Here is a 26,112-nt window from a genome sequence, read left to right on the forward strand (position 1 = left end):
GACAATGACTCTTGATAAATGTCTAACCAAGACTAATCTGGAGAGACGTGGTATTCAAATTATGGATCTCTCCTATGGTTTGAGTGGAAAGATTGCAAAAACTATAAAGCACTTGTGTATCCATTGTTCGACTTCTTCTTCGGTCTGGGGGCATTTTCTAAAGGTTTTGGAGATTAGGTGGACTATGCCAAAATCTATGAAGGACCTATTGATGTGTTGGAGAATTGAGGGTCTCAACAAGAAAGGAAAGCTTGTTTGGAATACCATTCCGCTAGTTGTGCTTTGGTCCATTTGGACCGAAAGAAATAACAGAATCTTCTGTGGTCAATTCAAAAGTTTGGATGAAGTTGTGCAGAGAGCCGTGGGCAAGCTATGTTCTTGGGTGCCGGTGAATGATGAATTTAAAAACCAGATTGTATCTCTTTTTTTCTCTAAATCATGGATGAACTTGTAATCTGTATTGGGCCCATAGTATTAGTGGTGTGGACCTTGTTGTATCTCTCTTTTATGTTCTGAATAAATTATTTTACCTTTCTAAAAGAAAAATCCGAAAATATAATATATATAATTATAAAACATAATTTTATATATTTACCATATAAATTAATAAATATATATAATATAAAAAATAAACTCAATATTTCATATTTATATATTAATTTATTATATATAAGTTAAAAAAGTAATTAGTTTTTAAAATTTTCTTTAGTTTAAACAAAATAAAGGAGGGATTACATCCGAATCCGATCCGAGTTCTTCACATATCGAATCGAACTCGGGTTCGGATGTTGCTGCATCCGATCCGTTTACGCCCCTAACCGGGCGTCGTGACCTGGGTCCCTTCCCTAGTACCTACACGTGCCTTTTTCTGGAGCGATGACTGTTGGCTGTAGCCGGCCTCTGTCGGTGTCCACTGACCAGTGTCCACCACTCGAGTACTTGGTTGTTTCATCAATCAATAAATAAAAACAAATCAAGCTCCCTGACTCGTGAGATCAACGTAGCTGCTTACGAATCTTGACGATAAGTCAGTGTACCCACTACCCACTACCCAGTAGTCACCCATCGATGGCTGCGAACAGAAGATAAGACTATTATAAGGACTCTCTCGGTCTCTCCTTTCGCCCACTCAAAATTTCTGTTGCTGAGATCGAATAGAGATAGATACAAGAAATTGATAAATTCAAAGTGAAACTCAGTTCAAAAAGCGTTATCTGGTTTTTTGGAAAATGGGTTCATCGAAAACACTGAGGAAATTGCAGGTTGTGTCACCTGTCCCTGCAGACATCGACATTGCCAACTCGGTTGAACCTTTCCACATATCAGAGATTGCGCAGCAGCTCAATCTCAGCAGCAACCACTATGATCTCTACGGAAAATACAAGGCCAAGGTGATTTACGTGCGCCCCACGAGTTCGTTGTTTTCTCTCTTGTCTTATTTCGCTCTCTGTTTTTTTTTTTTTTTTTGGGCTTGAGTCTTGAGACTGATCTATTGCAATGATCTGGGTGCTTCTGTTTTCCTCTTGAAGGTCCTTCTGTCTGTGCTCGATGAGCTTCAAGGATCTGGAGATGGGTACTATGTTGTGGTTGGAGGCATCACTCCTACCCCTCTTGGAGAAGGCAAGTCTACTACTACAGTCGGTCTTTGTCAAGCATTGGGAGCTTTTCTTGATAAAAAGGTATTCTGTTCTGCCTTGTTTATTAAAACCCATTTTATAGCTTTTCATGTACTAGTCCAATCTACTTCGTAATATCTCTTCTCTTCTAATTACCGAAATGTAAAAACGAAGATTGATTTCGGGTGTACTAGAGTTGGGTCCTGAAAGTAGGATTTAGTCTTTGCTATATGTTTGATCAGCTATGAGATGTAGTGGCATCAATTGTCCAAACTCATATTAATTAGTTGTAATGGAAGTCTTGTTTTCAATATCCCACTCCCAGTGAAATGATTAACTATAAGGCCTCTCTTGCAGCTTGAAGCGAAGCATGATTTTCATTCATAGTATCAGATCTTGATGCTTTCGGTTCCTACTTTACGCTTCTAGACATTTCCATGAAATGAATGAAATTATTGAACTCTCTAATAAATGTAAAGGTCGTTGTCATTATTTATTTTTGTGGCGGGAAATAGGGGGAACCTCTTATCATTAAGGAACAGAAATTAAGCCCTGAAGTTCCCTGTCCTACAGAATTCCATAATGACATGAAATGTTTAATGTGGTAAAAGATGTTACTTCAAATAAATGATGTCTACTTGATACAAAGAGATAAAAAAGAAGAAAATTTAGAAGGGGGTATTTTCAAGGTAAGTCACACAAGCCATTAGGAGACTGCATGGGTGGCAACGGGAAAAATAGGAGAGGAGAAAGAGTTCCGCCATGGGTAGCAACGGAGCCAATTCATCAGCTCTGCCCCTAATTCCAGTCTTTAAAGGGGAAAATTCTCACTTTTGGAGCCTCAAAATGAAGACCATGTTCAAGTCTCAAGAGCTATGGGACTTGGTGGAGAAGGGATTTGAAGACACAAGTCCGATTGAGCCTGATCAACGGTTGCGAGAAACCCGTAAGAAGGATGCAAAGGCTCTGTTTCTCATTCAAAAGGCTCTGTTTATTTTTGTGGCGGGAAATAGGGGGAACCTCTTATCATTAAGGAACAGAAATTAAGCCCTGAAGTTCCCTGTCCTACAGAATTCCATAATGACATGAAATGTTTAATGTGGTAAAAGATGTTACTTCAAATAAATGATGTCTACTTGATACAAAGAGATAAAAAAGAAGAAAATTTAGAAGGGGGTATTTTCAAGGTAAGTCCCACAAGCCATTAGGAGACTGCATGGGTGGCAACGGGAAAAATAGGAGAGGAGAAAGAGTTCCGCCATGGGTAGCAACGGAGCCAATTCATCAGCTCTGCCCCTAATTCCAGTCTTTAAAGGGGAAAATTATCACTTTTGGAGCCTCAAAATGAAGACCATGTTCAAGTCTCAAGAGCTATGGGACTTGGTGGAGAAGGGATTTGAAGACACAAGTCCGATTGAGCCTGATCAACGGTTGCGAGAAACCCGTAAGAAGGATGCAAAGGCTCTGTTTCTCATTCAACAGGCCCTTGATGAAGAAATTTTTCCAAGAATTGCAGCAGCTAGCACCTCCACTCAAGCATGGGAGATTTTGAAGCAAGAATTCTTGGGTGACAAGAAGGTAATTACTGTTAAATTACAAACTCTTCGTCGTGATTTTGAAACATTGGCCATGAAAGAAAAAGAATCTGTGCAAGTATTTTTATCTAAGGTGTCTAGGATTGTTAATCATATGAAGTCATATGGTGAAAGTGTTAGTAATGGAACTGTTGTGAGTAAGGTTTTGAGGAGCTTAACCTCAAAATTCGATCATGTAGTTGCTGCAATTGAAGAGTCTAAGGACTTGTCTATTTATACTTTTGATGAATTAATGAGTTTTCTGTTAGGCCATGAAGCTAGACTGAGCATATCCTATGAAAAGGTTGAGGAGAAGGCTTTTCATGTTAAGGGGGAGTCTTCCTACAAGGGAAAGTAAAAAAATTCTGGAGGCCGGGGACAAAGCCGAGGTCGCGGTGGCAGCAGAGGAAGAAGCCAATTTGGTGATCAACGCCAATACAAGAACACCATCCAATGCCGATATTGCAAGAAATTGGGTCACAAAGAAGTAGATTGTTGGACCAAGCAGAAAGATGAGCAGAAACAAGCTAATTTTACAGAGAAAGTTGAAGAGGAGAGCAAGTTATTCATGGCTCATTCTCCTATTGATACTGCTTCCAATGGAGTTTGGTTTCTGGACAGTGGATGCTCCAACCATATGTCCGGAACAAAGTCTCTTTTTAAAGAACTTGACGAGTCATAGAAAAGTGAAGTTCGACTCGGAGACAACAAGCAAATGCAAGTTGAAGGGAAAGGTATAATTGCCATCAAAACCTCACAAGGTAATGTAAAACTTCTCCATGATGTGCAATATGTTCCTAATTTAGCTCATAATTTGTTAAGTGTTGGGCAATTGATGGATGGTGGATACTCTATTTTGTTTGATGATGGTTGTTGTTATGTCCAAGATAAGAAAACAAGGCACAAAATAGTTAGCATTCCTGTGGCACAAAATAAAATGTTTCCGTTAGAAGTCTCTGAAGTAAGAAATTGTGTCTTGATTGCTAGAGCTAGTGATGCAAAAATGTGGCATTTGTGTTATGGGCATTTAAATGTGAAAGGGCTGAAATTGTTGGCTCAAAAAAATATGGTTGTTGGGTTGCCGAAAATTGGTGATCTTGATTTTTGTGAAGGCTGTGTCTGTGGAAAACAAAGGAGAAATTCATTTCCTGTAGACAAGTCATGGAGGGCTTTTGATTGTCTTGAATTGGTACATGCTGATGTGTGTGGACCAATGAGTATTGAATCATTTGGTTGAAGCAAATATTTTTTGTTATTTACTGATGATTACAGCAGCATGAGTTGGGTGTATTTCTTGAAATTCAAATCAGAAACTTTTGAAACTTTCAAGAAATTCAAAGCATTAGCGGAGAAGCAAAGTGGGCGTTGTATAAAGGCACTCCGCTCCGATAGGGGTGGTGAATTTACCTCTAATGAATTTAATGTTTTCTGTGAGGAAAATGGCATTCACAGGGAGTTGGCAACACCGTACACATTGGAGCAAAATGGTGTGGTTGAACGGAAGAATCGAATGGTGGTTGAAATGGTAAGAAGCATGATGAAAGCAAGTGGTGTTCCAAATCAGTTCTGGGCAGAAGCAGTGGCAACAACAGTTTATCTTTTCAATATCTCACCTACAAAGGCTGTCATGAACCGGACCCCATATGAAACTTGGAAGGGCAGGAAACCACTTGAAAATTTTTGGTTGTATAGCCTATGCCTTGGTTACTTCTCCAACCCGCAACAAACTTGATGAAAAATAAAAAAAATGCATTTTTGTTGGCTATAGCCCTCAATCCAAAGCATATAGGTTGTATAACCCTGTGAGTGGCAAAGTAATTATTAGCAGGAATGTTAAGTTTAATGAAGAAGAAACTTGGGTCTGGAACAACGACAATGCAACACCTACAACACCACAAGTTGCAGAAGATGCTAGTATAACTCCTGTGACAGAACCTCCAGAACCAGCTAGTCCATATGCTAGTAGCAGCTCAACCATTTACTCATCTCCCCCTAGCAACAGTAGCGCATCTACTCCAACAAGTTTGCAGTCCTCATCTTCAAGTTCCTCTAGTGAAACACCTCCAAGAAAATTAAGATCATTGAGGGATATTTATGCTTCATGTAGCTTTGCTTTGTATGTTTTTGACCCCACTTGTTATGATGAAGCTGTAGAAAGTCAAGTTTGGTAGGACGCAATGAAAGGAGAGATGTCGGCTATTGAAAGAAATGAAACTTGGGAGTTGATCAACCTACTGGAAGGCAAGAATGTTATTGGGCTCAAGTGGGTGTACAGAACAAAGTATCATGCTGACGGTACTATACAGAAACACAAAGCTCGGTTGGTGGCGAAAGGGTACTCTCAGCAGCAAGGTGTTGACTTCGAAGAAACATTTTCTCCGGTTGCTCGCTTTGAAACGGTGAGAACCTTTCTAGCCTTGGCTGCACAATTAAATTGGGTTGTGTACCAGTTTGATGTTAAATCCGCCTTTTTGAATGGAGAACTAGATGAAGAGGTGTATGTTTCTCAACCTGAAGGTTATGTTAGTGGCGATGACAATCAAGTTTACTGGTTAAAGAAGGCTTTATATGGCCTAAAGCAAGCCCCGTGAGCATGGTATAGCAAGATAGACTCCTACTTTCAGGAGAATGGATTTGAAAGAAGTAAAAATGAGACAACACTTTATGTGAAGAAGCGTGGTAACTCTGATTTTTTGGTGGTGTGTCTTTATGTTGATGACATAATTTATATGGGATCTTGTGAGTCTCTTGTTGAGGAATTTAAGTCTTGCATGTTGAAAAAATTCGAGATGTCAGATTTGGGCTTGTTGCATTATTTTCTTGGTTTAGAGGTCAACCAAAGTGCAGATGGGATTTTTATTTCCCAAAGAAAATATGCTAATGATTTGTTGAAAAGGTTCAATATGTTAAACTGTAAAGCAACTCCAACTCCCATGAATGTGAATGAGACACTCATAGCTAATGATGGCACCGGAATGGCAAGTGCGAGATATTTTAGAAGTATGGTTGGTGGTTTGAACTACTTGTCTTACACAAGGCCTGATATAGCATTCCCTGTCAGCGTTGTCTCTAGATTTATGCATAGCCCAACAATGCATCACCTCGGGGCAGCAAAGAGGATCCTTCGTTATGTTGGTTGGAACTGTTGATTTTGGAATTTGGTACTCAAAAGTATCAGATTTCAAACTTTTGGGTTTTATTGACAGTGACTGGGCAGGTTGCTTGGATGATAGAAAAAGCACTTCCGGCTATGTTTTCTCCCTTGGTTCGAGTGCTATTTCATGGAGTTCAAAGAAGCAAGAAATCGTGGCCTTGTCATCATTAGAAGCAGAATATGTTGCTGCAACGGCACCAGTTTGTCAAGTAGTTTGGCTAAGGAGATTGTTAGTTGATTTTTGCCAAGTTCAAGAAGGTGCAACTCAAGTGTTTTGTGACAACAAGGCAACAATCGCTATGGCGAAAAATCCAGCTTTCCACAGCAGAATAAAGCACATCGACATCCGCTATCATTTCATCTGAAATCTGGTTGCTAAAGGAACAATAGCAATGAAGCATTGTGGGACCAATGGGCAAGTAGCTGATGTTCTTACTAAGTCACTGCCACGTGCCAAACATGAGTACTTCAGACTGCAGATGGGAGTAACAAGTTTTGAAGCAAGGGGGAGTGTTGATAGTGCTTCAACCTAAGTGGACTTAGTGGGTGATTTACAGATATTTAATTGATTGGATCAATTTATCCTTGCATGTGATGTATGGATGTGTAATGTGCTTCGAGCATAGATCATAAGAATTTGGTCCATGCAGTTTCGACAGTGGCTCTTGCGCACACCATGGCTGAATGCACATCATTGCATAGGTGTCCCTTTTGGCCATTGGATGACCTCCCTCAGTGGTGGGCCCTACACCTCCTGGAGAGGATACGTGCGGAACCCTAGCCGATTTGGGCCCACCGAAATTTTGCTTTATGAAAGTCAGTGGAATCCACTTTGGTTTGACCTAGATTAAACTAGGGCGTAATTACTGTTCCCTTCAGCTAATATAAGTGCATGTGATAGGGAGATACATATGATGAACTCTCTAAAGGCCTTCCATCATTAGCATGAGGATGGGTCCTTCAGTAATGAGGAAACGCACCAGAAAATGGGCTATCCATTTGCTGTTGGGCTTGTCTGAGTGTTTCATAAGATGATAGGGGCGTCATAGACCGATGTGGGAGGGGCTTCACTAGAAAATGGGAACTCTTTCACGGTACCTTGGCGTTCACGAATATGATGGGTAAGCACTCACTGGACAGAAAGGTTTACCTGAAAATGATTCTGAACCTTGTCTGACAAAGGCCAAAGGGAAAGCTCATATGATCCTTTACAGAAAAGTGGTGGGGTTATGCAGCTAAAACAGTTGGTTCCATGCACCCTATGTGATTTCCCACATTTCTAGAGACAACTCGTAGTCTCCGTCGCTGAGATGGGAGGGAAATCTCAGAGATGAATAAATGGGAATGGAACGTAGATTAAAAGCCATATCTATGTAATGAACATGAATCAAATTAGGTTGTGGATTGATGTTTGTTTTTTTATCAGAAAATGACAAACGGACAATTCGCAAAGCTTCTTGATGACAACAAGCTGAAAGGCCCGAACTATGCCGACTGGTATAGGAACCTTATGCTGGTCCTAACTTTCGGAAAGTTAGACAAAGTGGCTAAAAATCCTGCCCCGGAGCGTCCGGGTGATAGGGCTTCTGAGGCTCGGAGGAGAAACTATCAGGACTGGGAGGAGAAAAACTCCCTTGCCCGGTGTTACATCATTGCCTCGTCAAACAATCCGATACAGAGGCAGTTCGATCAGATCGAGCTCGCCAAGAACATATTGGATAGTTTGAGAACGATGTATGAAGAGCAGAATCGTTCTACTCGCCAAAAGGTCTTGAAACAGTTCATGACTGCTCAAATGTCCAAAGGGCAACAAGTTCATGACCATTGTCTTCGGATGATGGGCTACATCAATGAGCTTTAAGCTCTTGGATCCGGGTTGGATCTTGCGACCCAGATAGACGCCATCCTTAATTCTTTGCCTTCTTCCTTTAATCCGTTCATCATGAATTATAACATGAATAAGCTGAATGTCAGCCTACAAGAGCTCAACAACATGTTGCAACGAGTGGAAGAACTGATTAAAAAGGATGAGCCTGTAGCTATGCTTGTTGAAGCTAGCAAGATAGGCAAGAAAAAGAGGAAGGCAAAGAAGACTCAGAAGAAAGCCACTAAGGGTAAGAAGCAAAAGAAAAACAAAGCATCAGATGCTTGTCACTTCTGCAAACAGACCAACCACTGGAAAAGGTGCCTACCTAGAATCCAAGAAAGGTAATTTCGAATCTTGTGTTATAGAAACCAATTTATTGGTTGCTTCTGCGTCCTGGTGTATTGACTCCGGGGCTTCAACTCATGCGTGTAACTCACTGCAGGGGTTCAAGGTAAGCAGAAGGCTGAGTAAGGGATAAGTTACACTCTACTTGGGGACTTCTGCAAGTGTTGCAGCCGCGGCCATAGGAACCGTGGAGTTAATTTTTAGAGAAGGAACAATTGTACTCAAAGATTGTCTTTATGTACAAAATTTAAGAAGAAATTTGATTTCTGTCTCAAAACTGTGTGCGGATGGTTATTCTGTCTTCTTTGATAATGCGATTATTATTAAAAGAAACAACAGATTCATCGCATATGAGGAACTAGAGAACGGTCTCTATGTTCTACATCCTTCTCTAGAAACTAACATAACCGAAACTACGTTGGCTGAAATCCCCAAGAAAAGAGTCTGTGATACAGTTAATCCTACATGCCTGTGGCATTACCGACTTGGCCATATCGGTGTTGACCGAATCACAAGACTGGTAAAGGATGGTCCTTTGGATTTTCTAATTGTAGAAGATCTTCCCACTTGTGAGCCTTGCCTACAAGGTAAGATGACAAAACGACCATTTAAACGGTAAGCCTGAAAGATGTGCAGGCACGCTTGACCTTATACATACTGATGTATGTGGTTCCATGAGTGTTGGGACTCGTAACCAGCACGTGTATTTCATCACTTTCACCGATGAGTATTCTCGGTATGGGTACGTGTACCTAATGAGACATTAGTCTGAATCCTTTAAAAAGTTCAAAGAGTTTAGACAAGAGGTCGAGAAACAGTTAGGGAGAGAAATTAAAACCCTTCGATTAGATCGAGGTGGCGAGCATCTCTCTGACAAATTCATGGACTACTTAAAGGACAATGGGATAGTATCACAGTTGGCTCCCCCTGCTACACCACAACTTAACGGTGTTTCAGAGAGGAGGAATAAGACCTTATTAGATATGGTCCGGCCACTTCTCATACACTCAGAGTTACCCACATCCTTTTGGGGTTACGCATTAGAGACTGCGATTTACGTGCTGAATCGGGTTCCAACCAAATCGGTTCCGAACACTCCATATGAACTTTGGATCAGAAAGAAACCAAGTGTCAGACACTTGAAGATTTGGGGTTGTCCCGCACACGTTAAAAGAACGAGTGCGGACAAGTTGGAATCCAAGACCAACCGTTGCCTATTTGTAGGCTACCCGAAAGGCTCTGTGGGTTACATATTCTATGACCCAAGTGAGAAGAAAGTGTTCTGCAGCCGGAATGCACAATTCTTGGAAATTGATTACATCTTGGACACCCATCGTCAGGAAGTAGTTCTTGATGAGGAGAGCTCAGGAGCAGTGGGAGATATCCCACAAGTTCCAGATAGTGACCAACCTAGAAGATCCACTCGGGTATCCAGGCCACCAGTCCGTTATGGTTATGACCAGGATAGTTACCTGGTTGAAACCTTGACTAGTGAAGAGGATCCCGTGACTTACGCGGAAGCTATGTTGGACATAGATTCCCAGAAGTGGGTGGAGGCCATGAGAGCTGAGATGGACTCAATGGAGACCAATGGAGTCTGGACTCTAGTAGATCTGCCCTCCGGGGTAAAAGCAATTGGTTGCAAATGGATTTACAAGAGGAAGAAGGGCCCCGATGGTAGGGTTTAGACCTACAAAGCTCGTCTGGTGGCTCAAGGGTACACTCAGAAAGAGGGCATCGATTATGAGGAAACCTTTTCGCCTGTGGCCATGCTTAAATCCATTAGGATCCTGCTAGCTGTAGCAGCATACCATGACTGTGAGATTTGGCAAATGGATGTCAAAACTGCGTTCCTGAATGGAGATCTTACTGAAGATATCTATATGCAGCAGCCGCAAAGCTTCATTGCTCTTACTGAAGATATCTGGATATGTTTTCACGATAGGATCGTGTGCTGTTTGCTGAAAAAGCAGCAAACAGGGGTCCACGGCAGATTCCACTACCGAAGCCGAATACATTGCCGCAAGCGAGGCTGCCAAAGAAGCCGTATGGATGAAGAAGTTCGTTCACGAGTTGGGAGTAGTTCCATCCAACACATCACCCATCCCGTTGTTGTGTGACAACAATGGAGCAATTGCTCAGGCTAAGGAGCCACGAACCCACTCGAAGTCAAAGCACATCGAGAGGAAGTACCATGTACTGCGGGAGATTGTTGGTAGAGGGGACGTCCTGATTCAGAAGGTAGCGTCAGCGGAAAATGTAGCAAACCCATTGACGAAGCCACTATCACAGAAAGTGTTTGAGAAACACGTGGAAAGCATGGGACTCCGGCTTATACCAGATTGGACCTAAGTGCAAGTGGGAGCTGTTAGACAGTCTTTGTATGCCCTTAGCTTCAATCAGAATGATGTACTTTTGACATTTATTGTAAATGAATAAAGTGCATATTCGATTCATGTTCTTGTGATTTGTTTCTATGTTATACCCTTAAACTGGACACTTAATGAGACTCGTGTTAGTTTAGAATGTTCATAGCCGGTGGGTCGGTCTGGGGAGACCTATCCTGATAAGGCTGACACTGATGTGCCACCAAGTCGGTTGGGGTGGCGTGTCTCAGCCGCAAGGGTGAGACCCAAGGCATATGCAGTGTAGGATTAATTAAATCTTTGAATCGGACCAGATTTCCAGTATTGCCCTGGACTTTGGAGATTGATGGGAAAAACTGGAAAGTGACACCCGACCCCTAGACTCGATTATGATATTGCACTAGGTGCCGGATTGGGCTGTCTTTGATATGCCAATCAGTGAGATCCTTAGCGGGGGTCAAAACCTGGGTATGTTGGGACAGTTTGAGAATTCATCTGAGTGGGTGATCATAGTGACAGGATCAGCCCCTTTGTCGGACAAAGGTAATGATCGGGGATGCACTCTCTCTGATGGAAACCAAGACTGCCGGCAGCCGATTTCAATCGTTGAGATTTGTTTTGCAAAATATATTTTGTATGAGATATAAAAGTATATATATATTACGGTTTCTAAAATGTTTGCAGAAGGTTTTAATTCCTGGGATCCACATAAGCAGAGAGTGCAACACTGTTCCTTGCAGCCGAGGGAGAGGTCCTCTCTTGTCGGGCAGTGTTTGATCATTATGGGCTGAGAGGTTAAGTGTAAGGCCACTGAGGGTAATACCTGATGGACTAATCTTGCATCTGCCCACAGTCCCTGGGTTTTTATAAGGTGGCTTGGCCCAGGGACCACTTAATGTAAGTGTTGGGCTCAATAGAAGCCCATGTGATGGGTTTCAGGGGGTGCACTGTCCACAACAGTGTATTCGGCCAGGCCTTGTAACAAAGGCTGGGCCGAACCCATGTGGCTGATGTGTAGATCAATGCTTGGGTCCCACGCCATACAAAGAAGCCCAACTGGGCAGCAGTTTGAGCACATAGACTTATTGGGCTTAAAGCCCATTTCGAACTGGCCCGTTTTAATTAGTTAAATAGAGGGGGGCGGATCTGGGATTAAATCAACAGATAGGATAGAGTCCTACCCTATCCACTCAGAGAGACCAGATCTGAATTCAGATGTGGAAACCTCCTGATAAGATCAGGAGAAGGCTGATCTAATCTGCAGATAAGATAAGGGTCTTATCCTTATCATTAAAAGAGAGTCCAAATTCAGATAATGATCTGAATTAGGAAACTCCTGATAGGATCAGGAGCTGATCTCTCTAAGACTGTGAAACCAGGAGGGGGCGAACCATCCAGATCATCCAAGCATCCAGAGATCAAATCTCAGATAACCAAGAGAGAAGACACCTACGCCATCTTCTGCTCTTGCGTTCTCCTCCAGTTGCCGCCTCACTGCTAGTTCGATCTCCTTGGTGGGAGAAGATCAATAAGTGTTCTTGATATCAGTCTTTGGAGAAAGGCTGATAGGAAGTTGTGCTCACTGCCTCCATTGGATTCTTCCTGAAGAGTTTGGTTCGTGGGACTGACCCTACTGATTCTGCTTCTCCATCCACTGTGTCATCTTCAGTGGGAGCAGTCTTTGGTGATCTTCTTTGTGCGTGAACACCTCCATTGAGAGATACTATTTCTTTGTGTCAGGTATATCCCTCTCCTACTGTTTCGTTTCAAATCTGGTTTGGTTTATGGTTCAAGATTGATCATTGAAAAACATGATTTTTCTAAAATAGGGAATGCGATTTCCAGTTGAAGGGAGAAAAATTTTAAAATTCGCCCACCCTATTCCGCAAGTTTTGGGCGTCCATTTGATGGATCTCTCACTCCCCTTCATCTGTCACAGGAGTTATACTAGCATCTTCTGCAACTTGTGGTGTTGTAGGTGTTGCATTGTCGTTGTTCCAGGCCCAAGTTTCTTCTTCATTAAACTTAACATCCCTGCTAATAATTACTTTGCCACTCACTGGGTTATACAACCTATATGCTTTGGATTAAGGGCTATAGCCAACAAAAATGCATTTTTTTTTTCATCAAGTTTGTTGCGGGTTGGAGAAGTAACCAAGGCATAGGCTATACAACCAAAAATTTTCAAGTGGCTTACCCCTGGCTTCCTGCCCTTCCAAGTTTCATATGGGGTCCGGTTCATGACAGCCTTTGCCTTTGTAGGTGAGATATTGAGAAGATAAACTGTTGCTGCCACTGCTTTTGCCCAGAACTGATTTGGAACACCACTTGCTTTTATCATGCTTCTTGCCATTTCAACCACCGTTCGATTCTTCCGTTCAGCCACACCATTTTGCTGCGGTGTGTACGATGCTGTCAACTCCCTGTGAATGTCATTTTCCTCACAGAAACATTGAATTCATTAGAGGTAAATTCACCACCCCTATCAGCACATTTTTCCTACTTTTCTCAGATTGATCAAGTGCATATACCTCTTGGATGGAAGGAAGATCCTTGCTGTCCAAAATCTGTACCCAAATGGGTTCATAAATGGGGTTAAAGCCCAGAAGAAAAGCAAGCACTCTTTGTTGTGAGACTAGCTCTTTATAAGCTTTAGCATCTTTCTTACTTTCCCATTCAATGCTTTGATAGTAATCTAATTCCTTCCAAACTGAAGTGAGGGCAGAAAAGTAAATTGATAAGCTCCTTTCTCCTTGTTTACAAGTTGAAGATTCTTCTTGCAACTGATAGATTCTAGCATAGTGTTGTTGGTTTGAATATGTTGCCTTCGCTTGTTCCCATATTTCTTTTGCTGTCTCGGCCCACATAAAGTTTTGCTTGATAGATGGTAACATAGATTTCAAGTGCCAGGACATAATCATGAATTTCTTTCAATCCCACTTATCGTATTCAGCAGTACCAGCCCTAGGCTCCTTTATTTTCCCATTAATATATCCAGTCTTACCCCTGGATGTAATATACAACCACATCTCCTTAGACCATGCCAAATAATTCTTCCATCCAAGAGGGTAATGGTCATCGGAAAATTCAAGGAATCATGACCATTGTTCATTCCACCTTGATTAGAGGTGGTTCCTGAAGTTGCAGAGTCTTCAGAATTCATGAGTAACACTTCCAAGAAGACAACAACCCTTTTCTAGATCCAATTTCATTTTCTCCTAATAGTGTGGGAGTTGAGTCATCTCTAATAGATCATGACCAACTTTATATATATATATATATATATATATATATATATATATATACACACATTTATTGTTTTTTCTGAAATATGAAAATCTTATTTATAATAAAGTGGGGAGAGGTTACCTTGTGTGTTGTATTGCCCAACAATTCTATTCTGACTAATCTAAGGTTGGCAGCCTTACAATTTTTTTTCACCTGAAATTGTATTGAAAAGAGGTTACTCTATGTAACATTCTACTCTCTAGGTAACATTAAGAGAAACATATGATGCCATGAGATACTGTTCCCAAGATGTCTAGACAGCCCTGGGCAATGGTCTTCCCTGTTTGCCCAGGTGCCTTGGCTATCCCAGGATGTAGGTAACTAAATGGCAAATCAATTCCTACCATTGCAGCCAAAGATGATCATTTGATGCAGAGATATTTCACTTGTCAAAGCCCTCAGCCTTAGAGGGAACCTAGGTAAGAACAACCTTTCATGTTGTGTTAATCCTAGTAACAAAAAAGTTACAAAGGGACTTGCAAGCCAAGGTAAAGTTATCATATTTATTAATAACCTGCACAGACTCTGGACTTTATATGGACTTTTCCAAAAACCCCTAAATTTAGAAAACTGCAAAGGACAATAAAACTCTAAAAAAAAAGAAATTGAAGGGAAGATTTTTTTTTTATCTTATTTGAAGGTGGAAATCAGGGCTCTCAATTTGAAGAATTTCAACTACATTGAGCTTATGTTCAGGCTCAGACCCATTCAAATTTTAACAAATCTTCAACAATATGTATGCCTAATAAACCTAATAAAACTTAAATCAAAGCTCAAATAACCAAGAGAAGACCACATGCTCAAACAATGATTCAAGTTGCTAAGATCATATTCAATATCATGGAAACTTAGGCTTATAAATATACTTAAATGAAATTTCCAGTGATATCAAAGTTAGACTAAACCAGTCTTTAGAACCAGTAAATCCACATAGGCTAGTTATGATTAAATAGACAGAAATTTTACCTAGGAAAACTAGAAACTGAACATGATTTGGTTCTTACTGTTCTGTGGTTCCAAAAGCTATGACAAGATGAAATATTTCCTTCCTCTCATGTTCATCTGTTTGATAGACTTAACAATCATCTAGTTGTCTTTGCACATGTACTTGGCTACTCGCTAAGAATTTCTAACAGAGTCTATTCTGTATTGTATGCAAGGGATTCTTGGGAGTACATTGGTATAATGAAATATTGAATTGCATCATCTGTATAATAATTTTAATCTATTCATCATGATTAGAAGAGAAGTGTTTGGGAAAAAATAATATTTTCTTCTGACATAGGAAATTTTGTATGCTTTTGCCCTTTTAGATTTATGTGAAAAGTTGGTAATATTCTCCCAAATGATATTATTGTTTTTATGTGATCAGTCATTAGTTATATTTCTACTTGTGCTATTAGGTTGTTACCTGCCTTCGTCAACCATCTCAAGGACCAACCTTTGGGATCAAAGGAGGTGCTGCGGGTGGTGGTTACAGTCAAGTGATCCCAATGGATGAGTTTAATCTACACTTAACAGGAGATATCCATGCAATTACTGCAGCTAATAATCTTTTGGCAGCTGCCATTGATACTAGGATTTTCCATGAAGCAACTCAATCAGATAAGGCCCTTTTAAACAGGTTATGCCCACCTAAGAAAGAAGGAGAAAGGAGTTTTGCAGACATCATGTTTAGACGCCTCAAGAAGCTTGGTATCTCAAAGAACAACCCTAATGATCTTACTCCAGAAGAAGTCAAGAAGTTTGTGAGACTGGATATTGATCCTGAATCCATCACCTGGAGGAGAGTTATGGATGTAAATGATCGTTTCCTCAGGAAGATTACCATTGGACAAGGTCCCGAAGAAAAAGGAATGGTGAGAGAAACAGGCTTTGACATATCAGTTGCTAGTGAGATCATGGCAGTGCTGGCCCTGACAACATCCCTGTCTGATATGAGAGAGAGACTAGGAAAAATGGTGATTGGGAATAGCAAGGGTGGTGAACCAATAACAGCAGATGATCTCGGTGTTGGAGGTGCCTTGACTGTGCTGATGAAAGATGCCATCAACCCTACACTGATGCAGACTCTTGAGGGGACTCCAGTTCTTGTACATGCTGGACCTTTTGCCAATATTGCTCATGGGAATTCTTCCATTGTAGCTGATAAGATCGCACTGAAACTGGTAGGACCTGGTGGTTTTGTAGTCACAGAGGCAGGTTTTGGTGCAGATATTGGCACAGAGAAATTTATGAACATAAAATGCCGGTACAGTGGTTTAGTACCTCAGTGTGCTGTTATTGTGGCAACAATTAGGGCCCTGAAAATGCATGGTGGAGGGCCTGAGGTGGTAGCTGGGAAGCCTCTGGACCGTGCCTACTTATCTGAAAATGTAGCTCTTGTGGAAGCTGGCTGTGTGAATTTGGCCAGGCATATCATCAACACAAAGGCTTATGGAGTGAATGTTGTGGTTGCTGTGAACATGTTCTCAACTGACACTGAAGCAGAACTGAATGCAGTAAGAACTGCAGCGTTGGCTGCTGGTGCATTTGATGCCATTGTTTGCACTCATCACGCCCATGGTGGAAAGGGAGCAGTAAGTAAATTCTTCCTTATAAGACTTCAGTCTAGTTATTCATGGAGGTAATGGACAATAAACCATCTTTTCCTTGATTGATCTGGATCTACAGGGGACCATATTATGTAAGGGTATACAGGACCTTGGATAGGGCTGTTTATATGCAACAGCCCTACCCAGTCTACCCCTCCCAAAGTGGGCTGTTTAGAACCTTCCATGCACATACATTAGGTCAGGATATACAGGAACTTGATAAGGATACACAGTAGCGCATGGAAGGTTCCTCAATCATTTGCTGATTTCACTAAATGATTCAACTAGAAAACCCATGTGCTTCGAAAATTGAATCTTTTGATGGCTAATCTCATTTGAGGAGAGATCTAATTAATTGTGAGGTATAGCTTTAACATGGACCAGGGGAGTGAAATGGCTAATCAAAAGGATTCCAATCCAATGATTGGTTTGGATTCACAACATTACCTTCCCCCTTTGGGCATAGGTTGGCAACATTATCTCTCCATGTGGCAGAAATGGATTGGACCAAAATCCCTTTTGGTCCACATCAGCTAGTTATAGCCCCACATTGGATATTTCCTTCCATAAAAGGTAGTGATTCTATCAGTGTTGCATGGACACCCCATGATGTAGGAATGTTGTGATCGAAGGCTGGATGGTAACAAATTTGAGGAAAATCTAAGAACTAAAGGATGATGGCAAGGGATTAGGTCCAAGGTTTGGGGTTGAGAGGCTAGGAGTAGGCAGGCCTAGGGAAGGGGGATGAATCTTTCTAAGGCTATATAGCTGTATGAAGTGATTAGGAAGCTAGTTTGGTGCCAAAATTCCTGCAATATGCAGAAATTTCTTGAGAGAGAAAACAAAAAGAAAAATCAATATCTCAAGATTGGAAAGGAATTTCTTCATACTCTTTTATAGAAAGGGTTAGGTAAATGAACCATATCATGGGAACGAATTTGGAGATTGAGAGGAGACTTACCCGGGGGTGGAGAGGAGATGACCTACATCTGGTTTTCACCAAGATATGGTAAGGGAGTTTAGAGAGACGAGTTTCTCTCTAGAAAAGGTGCATAGATGTTAAAAACTTGAGATTCAAAGGGGGTGGAGAGGAGACTTACCCGGGGTTAAACTCAGGCCTTTAGATGATGATGAATGTTTGCATTTGATTGTATTTTCCCAGGTCTTTGATTGCCTAGGAATCACTCCTAGGGTTCCTGGAATCACTCTAGGGCTTTGGGAATCACTCACCACAAGCCACACAAGCATAAAATAAAATCCAATATTCATTCCCCACACTTTGCTAATTTACAGACACACACACACACAATTCTGCCACTCATAAAACAGCTTAAAGAAAACTAATAACTCTAAACTATTTAAACAATGACTGAAAATTTAAATATGGCTAAACTATGACTAGACAAATCAAACTAGCAGGCTAGACACCATAGACACATGTCAAAATGATCAAAATTTCCATATTCCAAAAATATGGAAATACCTAAAAATTCAGAAAATTCCAATTTTGACTCTTCAGCTCCTGCATCACCCCAGTTCTGGAGAGGACTCGTGAGTCAACACTTGTTCATGAGTTCTGGAGAGGACTCGTGAGTCAACACTTGTTCATGAGTTGACTCCTGTCTGATTCTACAAAATAGGTATCAAGACTCAACTACAGTGCAAATCAGGCAGATCTACCAAAATTTCTTCCATGTCAACTCTCCAAAATTACTTATTCTTACTTTAAACGCTTCTATATGACTATATGAAAGTGATCAACCATTTAAGCTGCCCAATAGGTCACTCTAGTATTTATATTTTTCCAATTTATACAACTAATGATACATTGTTTACTAGACCTTTTCCAATTAACATCGAAATTAGGAAAACAATGGAAGGAAAACAACTAGTGTGACAATGTGGAAAATAGGCAAAGGCTGAGTTTAATTTGTCAATTGTAAAAGTAATTTAACTATTTAAGTTGTTATGCTTATATAGTTGTATGAATTTTATAAATTTATATCAAATATCGTAATGTTTAATATATAATAAAATATTATTTATGTGATCCATGTCCACGAATCTTAGTTTTTTGGGCTCAGCGAGTTGGACTCCCGGGCACATGTCAGACTCTGAGTCCTGTGTCCTAATCCATGCAACACTGGATTCTAAAATTACTAACTTCAATCATCTGCATTTTTTGATTGCCATGCAGTTATCTAGGTAAAATTTTCAGATGTAAACAGAGACTGTTGACTATTGAGTTGTAAATGCTTGGGCAGCACATTTCCTTGGTGGAATCCATTGCTTGATTTTGACTCTTCTCAATTTATACTATATATGCATCATTTTTTGATAATGGGCTTAAATGTCTCAGTTCAAAATTTTCATTCTTATGGAATAGTTAAGGCCCAGTTTGGAAAGAGTACAAATACAAATATCTAGAGTGCAAAACCTTATATTGTGTACTATTTTGTATGTATTTGTACTGTGCATATTTGTATTTGTACTCCTTCCAAACGGAGCCTCAAGGTGCATAACTTTAAGTGCAATTAGCTAATATTGTTGAGATGTGAAAGCAAGTGCATACTGATAACAACCAAAAAATCTTGGGCATTCCAAATAGTTCCTTTTGTCCTAGGAGTTGAGTATTTGATCCATGTGAGGAGTATGATCTTTACATGGGTTTGATACTGCACCAACATCAGTATTCAAAGGATGTAATTCTCAACAAGATAGAGAAGTGGGATAATTGACGCATATGTGAATCTCAGCCTTCTAGAAATTGCATGAAGATTCTTTTGGTTGTTTGAGGATGAGTATTTATTGGACAACTAGCATTTCTGAAGAATAGAACCCCATGGAAACCAAAATTTACTTTGCTCTTAACAATGTCACTTGGGAAATCTTGTAGGGAAGTAGCAACCCAATCAGATAATCCCATCATCTACATTGCCTGCCTTAATGCATATAGTTACCAAAAGTATTTTGGTCCAACCAGTTCTGTCAATGACCTTAGATCTTTAGGCGGTAGTTTATTTTTATTTATTATTTATTGTTTATTTTTTGAGCTATGAAAATGGACTACATAATTGGGAGGCACCGAGGCATTGGTATCCCATCCCCCAAAATCCCCCAACTCCAAATAAGGCAGGATTTGGTTACAGGTCTCTGCTACAACCGGCAGGAGACTTGACCAACTGAGCCAGCTAGTAACTTCCTGTTACTGCACCACTTATTCCTGAACCAGAACATTATGCATGTTAATTATTGCTTTATTGGTTTTTAAGGTTAGAATGTATTTATATTGTAGCTTATTCATGCTAGAGATGGATTCATTGGTTAACTGTCGAACTTTTAATCTTCAGGTTGATCTAGGCATCGCTGTTCAAAGAGCATGTGAGAATGTGACACAGCCATTGAAGTTTTTATACCCATTGGACATTAGTATCAAAGAGAAAATAGAGGCAATAGCAAGGTCCTATGGTGCTAGCGGTGTTGAATACTCAAAGCAGGTAAAAGCCTGTTTGCCTTTCCAATTCCTTCTCTGACGAAATTATTTGGTTTCTCTCTGCTGTTGTTAAATATAATCCTTACTTTAATGTTTAGGCTGAGAAGCAGATTGAGATGTACAGCAGGCAGGGATTTTCTGGTCTACCCATTTGCATGGCAAAAACCCAGTACTCTTTCTCGCACATCCCATCTGAGAAGGGAGCTCCTGTTGGATTTGTATTGCCCATCAGGGATGTCAGGGCCAGCATTGGAGCTGGGTTCATCTATCCCCTTGTTGGGACCATGAGTACCATGCCTGGGCTCCCAACCCGACCTTGCTTTTTTGACATAGATGTTGACACCACCACTGGAAGGGTCCTTGGCCTTTCTTGAAGAACTAGGAGATCATTTTCTTTTCTGTACTGTTGCATTCCTAATCCATATTTGCATGAAGGCTGGTGGGTATTCTTCTCTTGTGAGTTGACTCCTTAGCGAAGCCTTTTTCTCTCACTTTGTTAGGACAAATGGTATGAGAAAGGCTGGATAGAAGTTCTCTGTCATGCTCTTCAAATGTTTGTCGTCATTGCAACCCCATGTGGTTTGTGCTCCGTATCAGATGCATAACATAAACTAAGAATAAAAATTATATATGTAATTGTTTTTGTTGCCATTCCAGGATGTGAAGTCTAATCTCAGTGTTGATTCCTTGACAACCGAAGCTCTGCATCACATTACAAAGAAACAAACAAAAGTGGAACAAAATATAAAATCTGGTGCCACCCAAAGCCAGAAAAGGTTCAATCAAACTCAAGACATGAGCTGGAAGATGGAATGGACCTTCCTTTTCAAGGTCTTATTCTCATTTCTTCTTTTAACTCGGTCTCATCTTTAGTCTCACCCTACTACCATGTGAAACCCTTCTACCGTTTTCTAGTAAGGCACTCCCATTTTAGCAAGCAGTGGCCAGGCAAGCAAGCAACCTATATTATAACGACCTGCTCCGACTCTCAGTTTTACCAAAACAGCACTCGTTTTGGTAATTAAGATAACATCATCTGACTTCCTTTTTTCTTTTCTGATTACAATCCAAACAAATGCTGAAAAGCTAGATGGAGATTTGCACCTTAACCCACTACATCCAGATCGTCCAATCATAGGTGGAACAAATACTCTGCCATGATAAGCTGCTTGAAATGATTCATTGAAGTAAAGAATATATGGACTCCCTTCCATATCCAAACCTTTCCGGTTCGCCCAAGTCTGATTTTTTGTTTAAGATAAAAAATCATAACAAAGTGAGAAACCTTGCAAGAAAGTTAATAAAAGGGAAAATTCCCCGATCAGTATCATGTACTTTGGCTCGAGTGACAACTTGGTCCCCAAACTTTAAAATGCAACAATCCAGTACTTGAACTTTCAAAATGTGACAATCCAATATCCAAATTTTCAAAATGTGACAATCTAGTATATGTCGTTAATCAGCCATTAAGTAACATTTGAAAAGTCAAAAATGCCCTTCGAATGTCACCTAATTCTCTTTATCAACCATCTAAATGTTGACAAAAAAATAAATAGTCCTAAATCCTAGCCTTTTCTGTTCAAAAAAGTTGGTGACTGTTTAGAATAATATAGAATTTGGGACTGTTTATTTTGTTGTCAATGTTTGGATAGTTGATAAAGAAAATTAGATGGCATTCCTAAGGTATTTTTAACTTTTCAAATGTCACTTACCGCTGGTTAGCGGCAAATACTGAATTGTCACATTTTGAAAGTCCAAGTTAAAAGTTTGGATACTGAATTATGGCATTATAAAGTTTGAAACCAAATTATCACTCGAGTCACAAATTATCACTCGAGTCAAAGTAGGGGTACTGAGTAATTTTCCTTTAACAAAAAATCTAGGTGGTGATTATGAGTATCACGTCACTTGATTAGGTCCACTTAACCAAAAAAAGAAGATAGAAGAATATATTGTTTCACGGATATCTTTACTTACTCTTCAGAACATAAAGCCATCTCATCGCATGACTGCAGGAGGGACGTCACCACTCATCCCCATCCATTAACATGGCCAAGGTAAATGGTGGTTTCTTTGAAACAGAACACACACACACAGAGGTGGCCAGGTGGGTGAAGTAGTGCATGGTCATGAAAATGGGATGACATGACATGATCATTCCATGGGATGATAGGACTGAGCGGTTTGGGTAAACCTTCTCTCTAAAACAGAAGACAACCCATACTCTGAGTGATATTGGTCACGCTTTCTCTCTCCTCCCTGAGAACAAGAATAAAAAAGCCATCAACTTTGAACCTTTGACCATAACAAAGAAGAAAGAACGTAGCAAACCAAACCCTTGTAGCTGGCCATGTACATAAGAATCAGATCACCCATCATACAATGTTATCTCTCAATTCTACTCTCTTTTTTGAATATTAAAGCATCGACCGGTCCGTGGCTCCCCCACTTGTTTAATATTAAATCATCGATCTATCCAGTAATCGTTTAGGGAATTGCACTCTTTGCAATGGTCGAGTCCAATTTGTAATAAGCATTCACAGGCACGTTAACCTATATATACACACTTTAGCTTCTCTCTCTCTCTCTCTCTCTCTGTGGCTGCTGAAGCACTTGATTAATTAAGCTTTTCAGTTGAGAGTCGGGGATTGATAGACCCATGCAGCATTGAAGGAATGATGTGAGGACGTTAATATTGCAATCTTTTCTAAGGGGTTTGCCTGTTTGTCCCCCACCGTCCCCCGCCCCAAGGACGCCCTCACAGGCCACTGTTTAAGCTCATCAAGGACGACGAGCGCTCTGTCCCATGTCCTCCGAGCACTTAGAAATTTTGATTATTAAGTTCAGATTTCCTGGTCATAGTTTTGGGTATGGACTATGGACATTGGGGAGTACATCCCTCGGATTCAGAATCCGTATCACATATTCTAAAAAAAAAAGAATCCGTATCACATAAAAAGTATTTTAGATGAGGAGAGAATAAATAAAAAGAGACGATCAGACGAATCCTTCAAGGCGATTTTTTTTCTCAGAAATTTACGATAAAAACTATATGTTGCTGACTGCGATCTTCTCTTTTGTTGCCTGTTGAGTCGGGTTTTCTAGAGTTGAAATCATCATTTGAGACCCAGATGACCGTGAATCTCTAATGAAGAAGATCAAGAGAAAGAACAATTAGCAACTCTTCAACAATCACTAGTGTATATAAACTCTATATGTTCTTGTTCTTGCTTGCTGCTTGGTGTAATCACCAAACAGAAATTATAGAACTGAAAAAAAGGAATGCACCAATCGAGCTAGATCAGTATATCTCAAGAAAGATTGATCTTACAATTTAGAGACGAACATCGTAATCACCCAGTTGGTTTCATGCCATGACGTTGCTACTAATACTAGGATGAGGATCGCTAGGAGTAGATGGCTGTAGAATTATCGCTGGTGCATATTGCGTTTGGCCAAGCAGACTGCTGATAGATCGAGCCTTCACCATACCAATCTTCTTTCTCTTCTTTCTGATTGTCAGTGGCTTCTCCTCTTCTTCTTCTTCTTCTTCTTCTTCTTCTTCTTCGTCTTCTACCTCCATCTCCTCTTTGAAGCTATTCAGCTGCTGCTGTTGCTGCTGCGACATCGACGACGATAACCCACGCTGTTCTTTTTCCTTCTTGGGTCTAGCTCTACCCATGGCGGAAGCCTGATTGCGAACGCTGCTCATGCTTCTCAGCCTTCCCTTACCCAAGTGGTGCTCGCATAGAGAGTAACCCACAAGCGTCTGTTGGCAACATCTCCATCCTCTCCCATTTACACGACTGCACCTCGAACCCTCCATCACCACTCCGCCGCCCCCTCTCTTCTTTCCACTCGTACCATTGATCAGTCTCACAACATCTTCTCTTTGTCTTTGCTGCTCTCCATCATCACCGATACCTTCTTCTTCCTCTTCTCGTTTATCATCACCATCACCATCATCGTCTTCCTCTTCTTCTTCATGGACCCATTTATTCGCTGCCTTTGTTTTCACTCTACTCTTCATTCTCTTCTCTTTCTCCACTATCGCGTCATCACTCACCTTCCTCTCGAAGCTCCCTCTTCTCTTCTTCAACGGAAACGCTCTCTCTCCTTCAACCCATCTCCCTGAAAATATCAACAAAATCAAAAACCAAAGCAACAGCAACCCATATCGTAACATAAAGTAATCTCTCTCTCTCTCTCTCTCTCTCCCATGTTCACCTAATGAATACCTGTAAAAGAAGATGACAACGATACTGAGATCCCAACTCCAGAAGATGTTCCTGCACCCGGGTTGCTCTCGTTTCTGGCCACAAGCAAACAAGCATACAAAATGCACAAGGCCCATTACATCTTGCTGAAGCGTATCGGTACCAAGATGCACATCTTGGCAGTTAGTTACTCCACAGATAAACAACCCACTCCAACGCCACAACGACCACCACCACCACCTCCGACTCTTGGTAATTTATTTATTTATTCCACTCGATGGGTTAAAATAATTTTAATCCCATTAAATATTAATAAAAAAACATAAATATGGGTGGGCAGATAAGAGTAGAAAGAGATGGATGGGACGGGATGGATGATGTGAGGAGGGGCACATGGTGATGGGTAAAGGAAGCAACATCATACTCGTACACCCAAAATAGCATTCTACTTAATAGTAATTTACCATTAATAATAATTATTATTATTAATATGATTTTTCACTCCGGCGAGGAAAGAAAAAAATTTTGACTGGTTTACCTCCGATTAGTCGCAGCAGCAAATCTCTTGTCGTCGGCAACTTCTTCTTCTCCGGCTTGGGAGTCCTGCAAGAGGAGCCAATGAAATGGGGTCTGAGTGCACAAAAAAATCGTTGCACCAAGACAGAAAAGAAAAAGGAAATAAAAGAACGAGAGGGGAGAATCAGCTAATGTGCGCCGGGGTGAGTACCGGTTAAAAAGGGGGCCGGTTTAGATCACCGGCAACATCGGAAAGCTGGTGCAGTTTTTGAATAAAATTTGAAGAAAAAAAGAAAAGAGAGAGAGAAGAAGAAGAAGAAGAAGAGAAGAAGAAGAAGAAGAAGACAAGGAGAAATAACGAATGAGAAAAATGGAAAAAACGGAGAAATGATTTGACTAATCTTCAGTCTTCACCTGGGTAGAAGTAGGACTGCTGTGCATGCAATCGAGCTGATGAGATGAATGGTGGGATTCATCTATCTCGGTGTTTGAGAAAATCCAGCCGTCGGTTCCTTTAGTCATGGTGAGCTGCAGATCGGAGCGTTGTCGATCCTCCAGCTTGGGTCGACGGAGGGGTGGGCTGGGTGCTGAATCGGAAGGTGGACGGAGGTGGTGGTGGTTGTCTTCTGCAAGGGGAAGATCGGAGTGGGGGTGCAATGACCGTTTTGGTTCTGAAGATGGTACAAGAGAAGGTGGCGGTGATTGGGGCGTGGAAGAGGTGAGATCTGGTGCTACTGGTGTAAGTTGAGGAGGGGACAACGACGATGACCAGAGCGGTGGAGGATGAGGAGACGGTGGTGCTGGCCATCGCTTTCTGATCCTCATCGTCGACGGAGTGGATGGAGAGAGAAAGTGAGGGAGAAGATGAGAGACGAGAGATGGGTCGGTCCTTTGTTGCAGGATTTGGGCTTTTTGGGCTTTTGGGGAAGAACACAGAAAGTGCAAAACCCCCCTAAAAAGGAATAATAGAAGAGACGAGACGACCCATCTTTCTCTCTCCTCTCTCACATCTTCTTCTCTTTCTCTCTCCAGTCCTTTTGGGCATGGGCATGGCTACCACAGTTTTGATCTTTTTCTATTTG

General features: G+C 40.9%; 2 protein-coding genes across 4 annotated transcripts; one reads left to right on the top strand and one right to left on the bottom strand.

Annotated features, from left to right (window-relative positions):
* Positions 1 to 996: 996 nt before the first annotated feature.
* On the top strand, positions 997 to 20,948 carry LOC104587442 (formate--tetrahydrofolate ligase). Its single transcript, XM_010245056.3, has 5 exons — positions 997 to 1,391; positions 1,530 to 1,679; positions 15,614 to 16,789; positions 20,155 to 20,301; positions 20,396 to 20,948. Exons 1-5 carry the CDS (start codon positions 1,230 to 1,232, stop codon positions 20,669 to 20,671), a joined length of 1,911 nt encoding a protein of 636 aa, XP_010243358.1. The 5' UTR covers positions 997 to 1,229; the 3' UTR covers positions 20,672 to 20,948.
* LOC104587440 (uncharacterized) lies at positions 20,578 to 26,112 on the bottom strand. 3 transcript variants are annotated; one of them, XR_016082960.1, is made up of 6 exons: positions 25,445 to 26,112; positions 25,053 to 25,117; positions 24,536 to 24,609; positions 23,629 to 24,428; positions 22,275 to 22,556; positions 20,578 to 21,538 (listed from the first exon to the last, which is right to left on the bottom strand). XR_016082960.1 is itself a non-coding variant. In XM_010245054.3 (5 exons), exons 1-4 carry the CDS (start codon positions 25,853 to 25,855, stop codon positions 23,665 to 23,667), a joined length of 1,314 nt encoding a protein of 437 aa, XP_010243356.1. In that variant the 5' UTR covers positions 25,856 to 26,112; the 3' UTR covers positions 23,417 to 23,442; positions 23,629 to 23,664. The 3 variants fall into 3 exon arrangements, 2 of the variants coding, with proteins under 2 accessions (XP_010243356.1, XP_010243355.1); XM_010245054.3 differs by lacking the exons at positions 20,578 to 21,538; positions 22,275 to 22,556 and adding an exon at positions 23,417 to 23,442; XM_010245053.3 differs by lacking the exons at positions 20,578 to 21,538; positions 22,275 to 22,556 and having other exon boundaries at positions 23,472 to 24,428.

The sequence above is a fragment of the Nelumbo nucifera genome, chromosome 2, assembly GCF_055504915.1.
Source record: "Nelumbo nucifera cultivar China Antique chromosome 2, China Antique-T2T, whole genome shotgun sequence".
Taxonomy (NCBI): domain Eukaryota; kingdom Viridiplantae; phylum Streptophyta; class Magnoliopsida; order Proteales; family Nelumbonaceae; genus Nelumbo; species Nelumbo nucifera.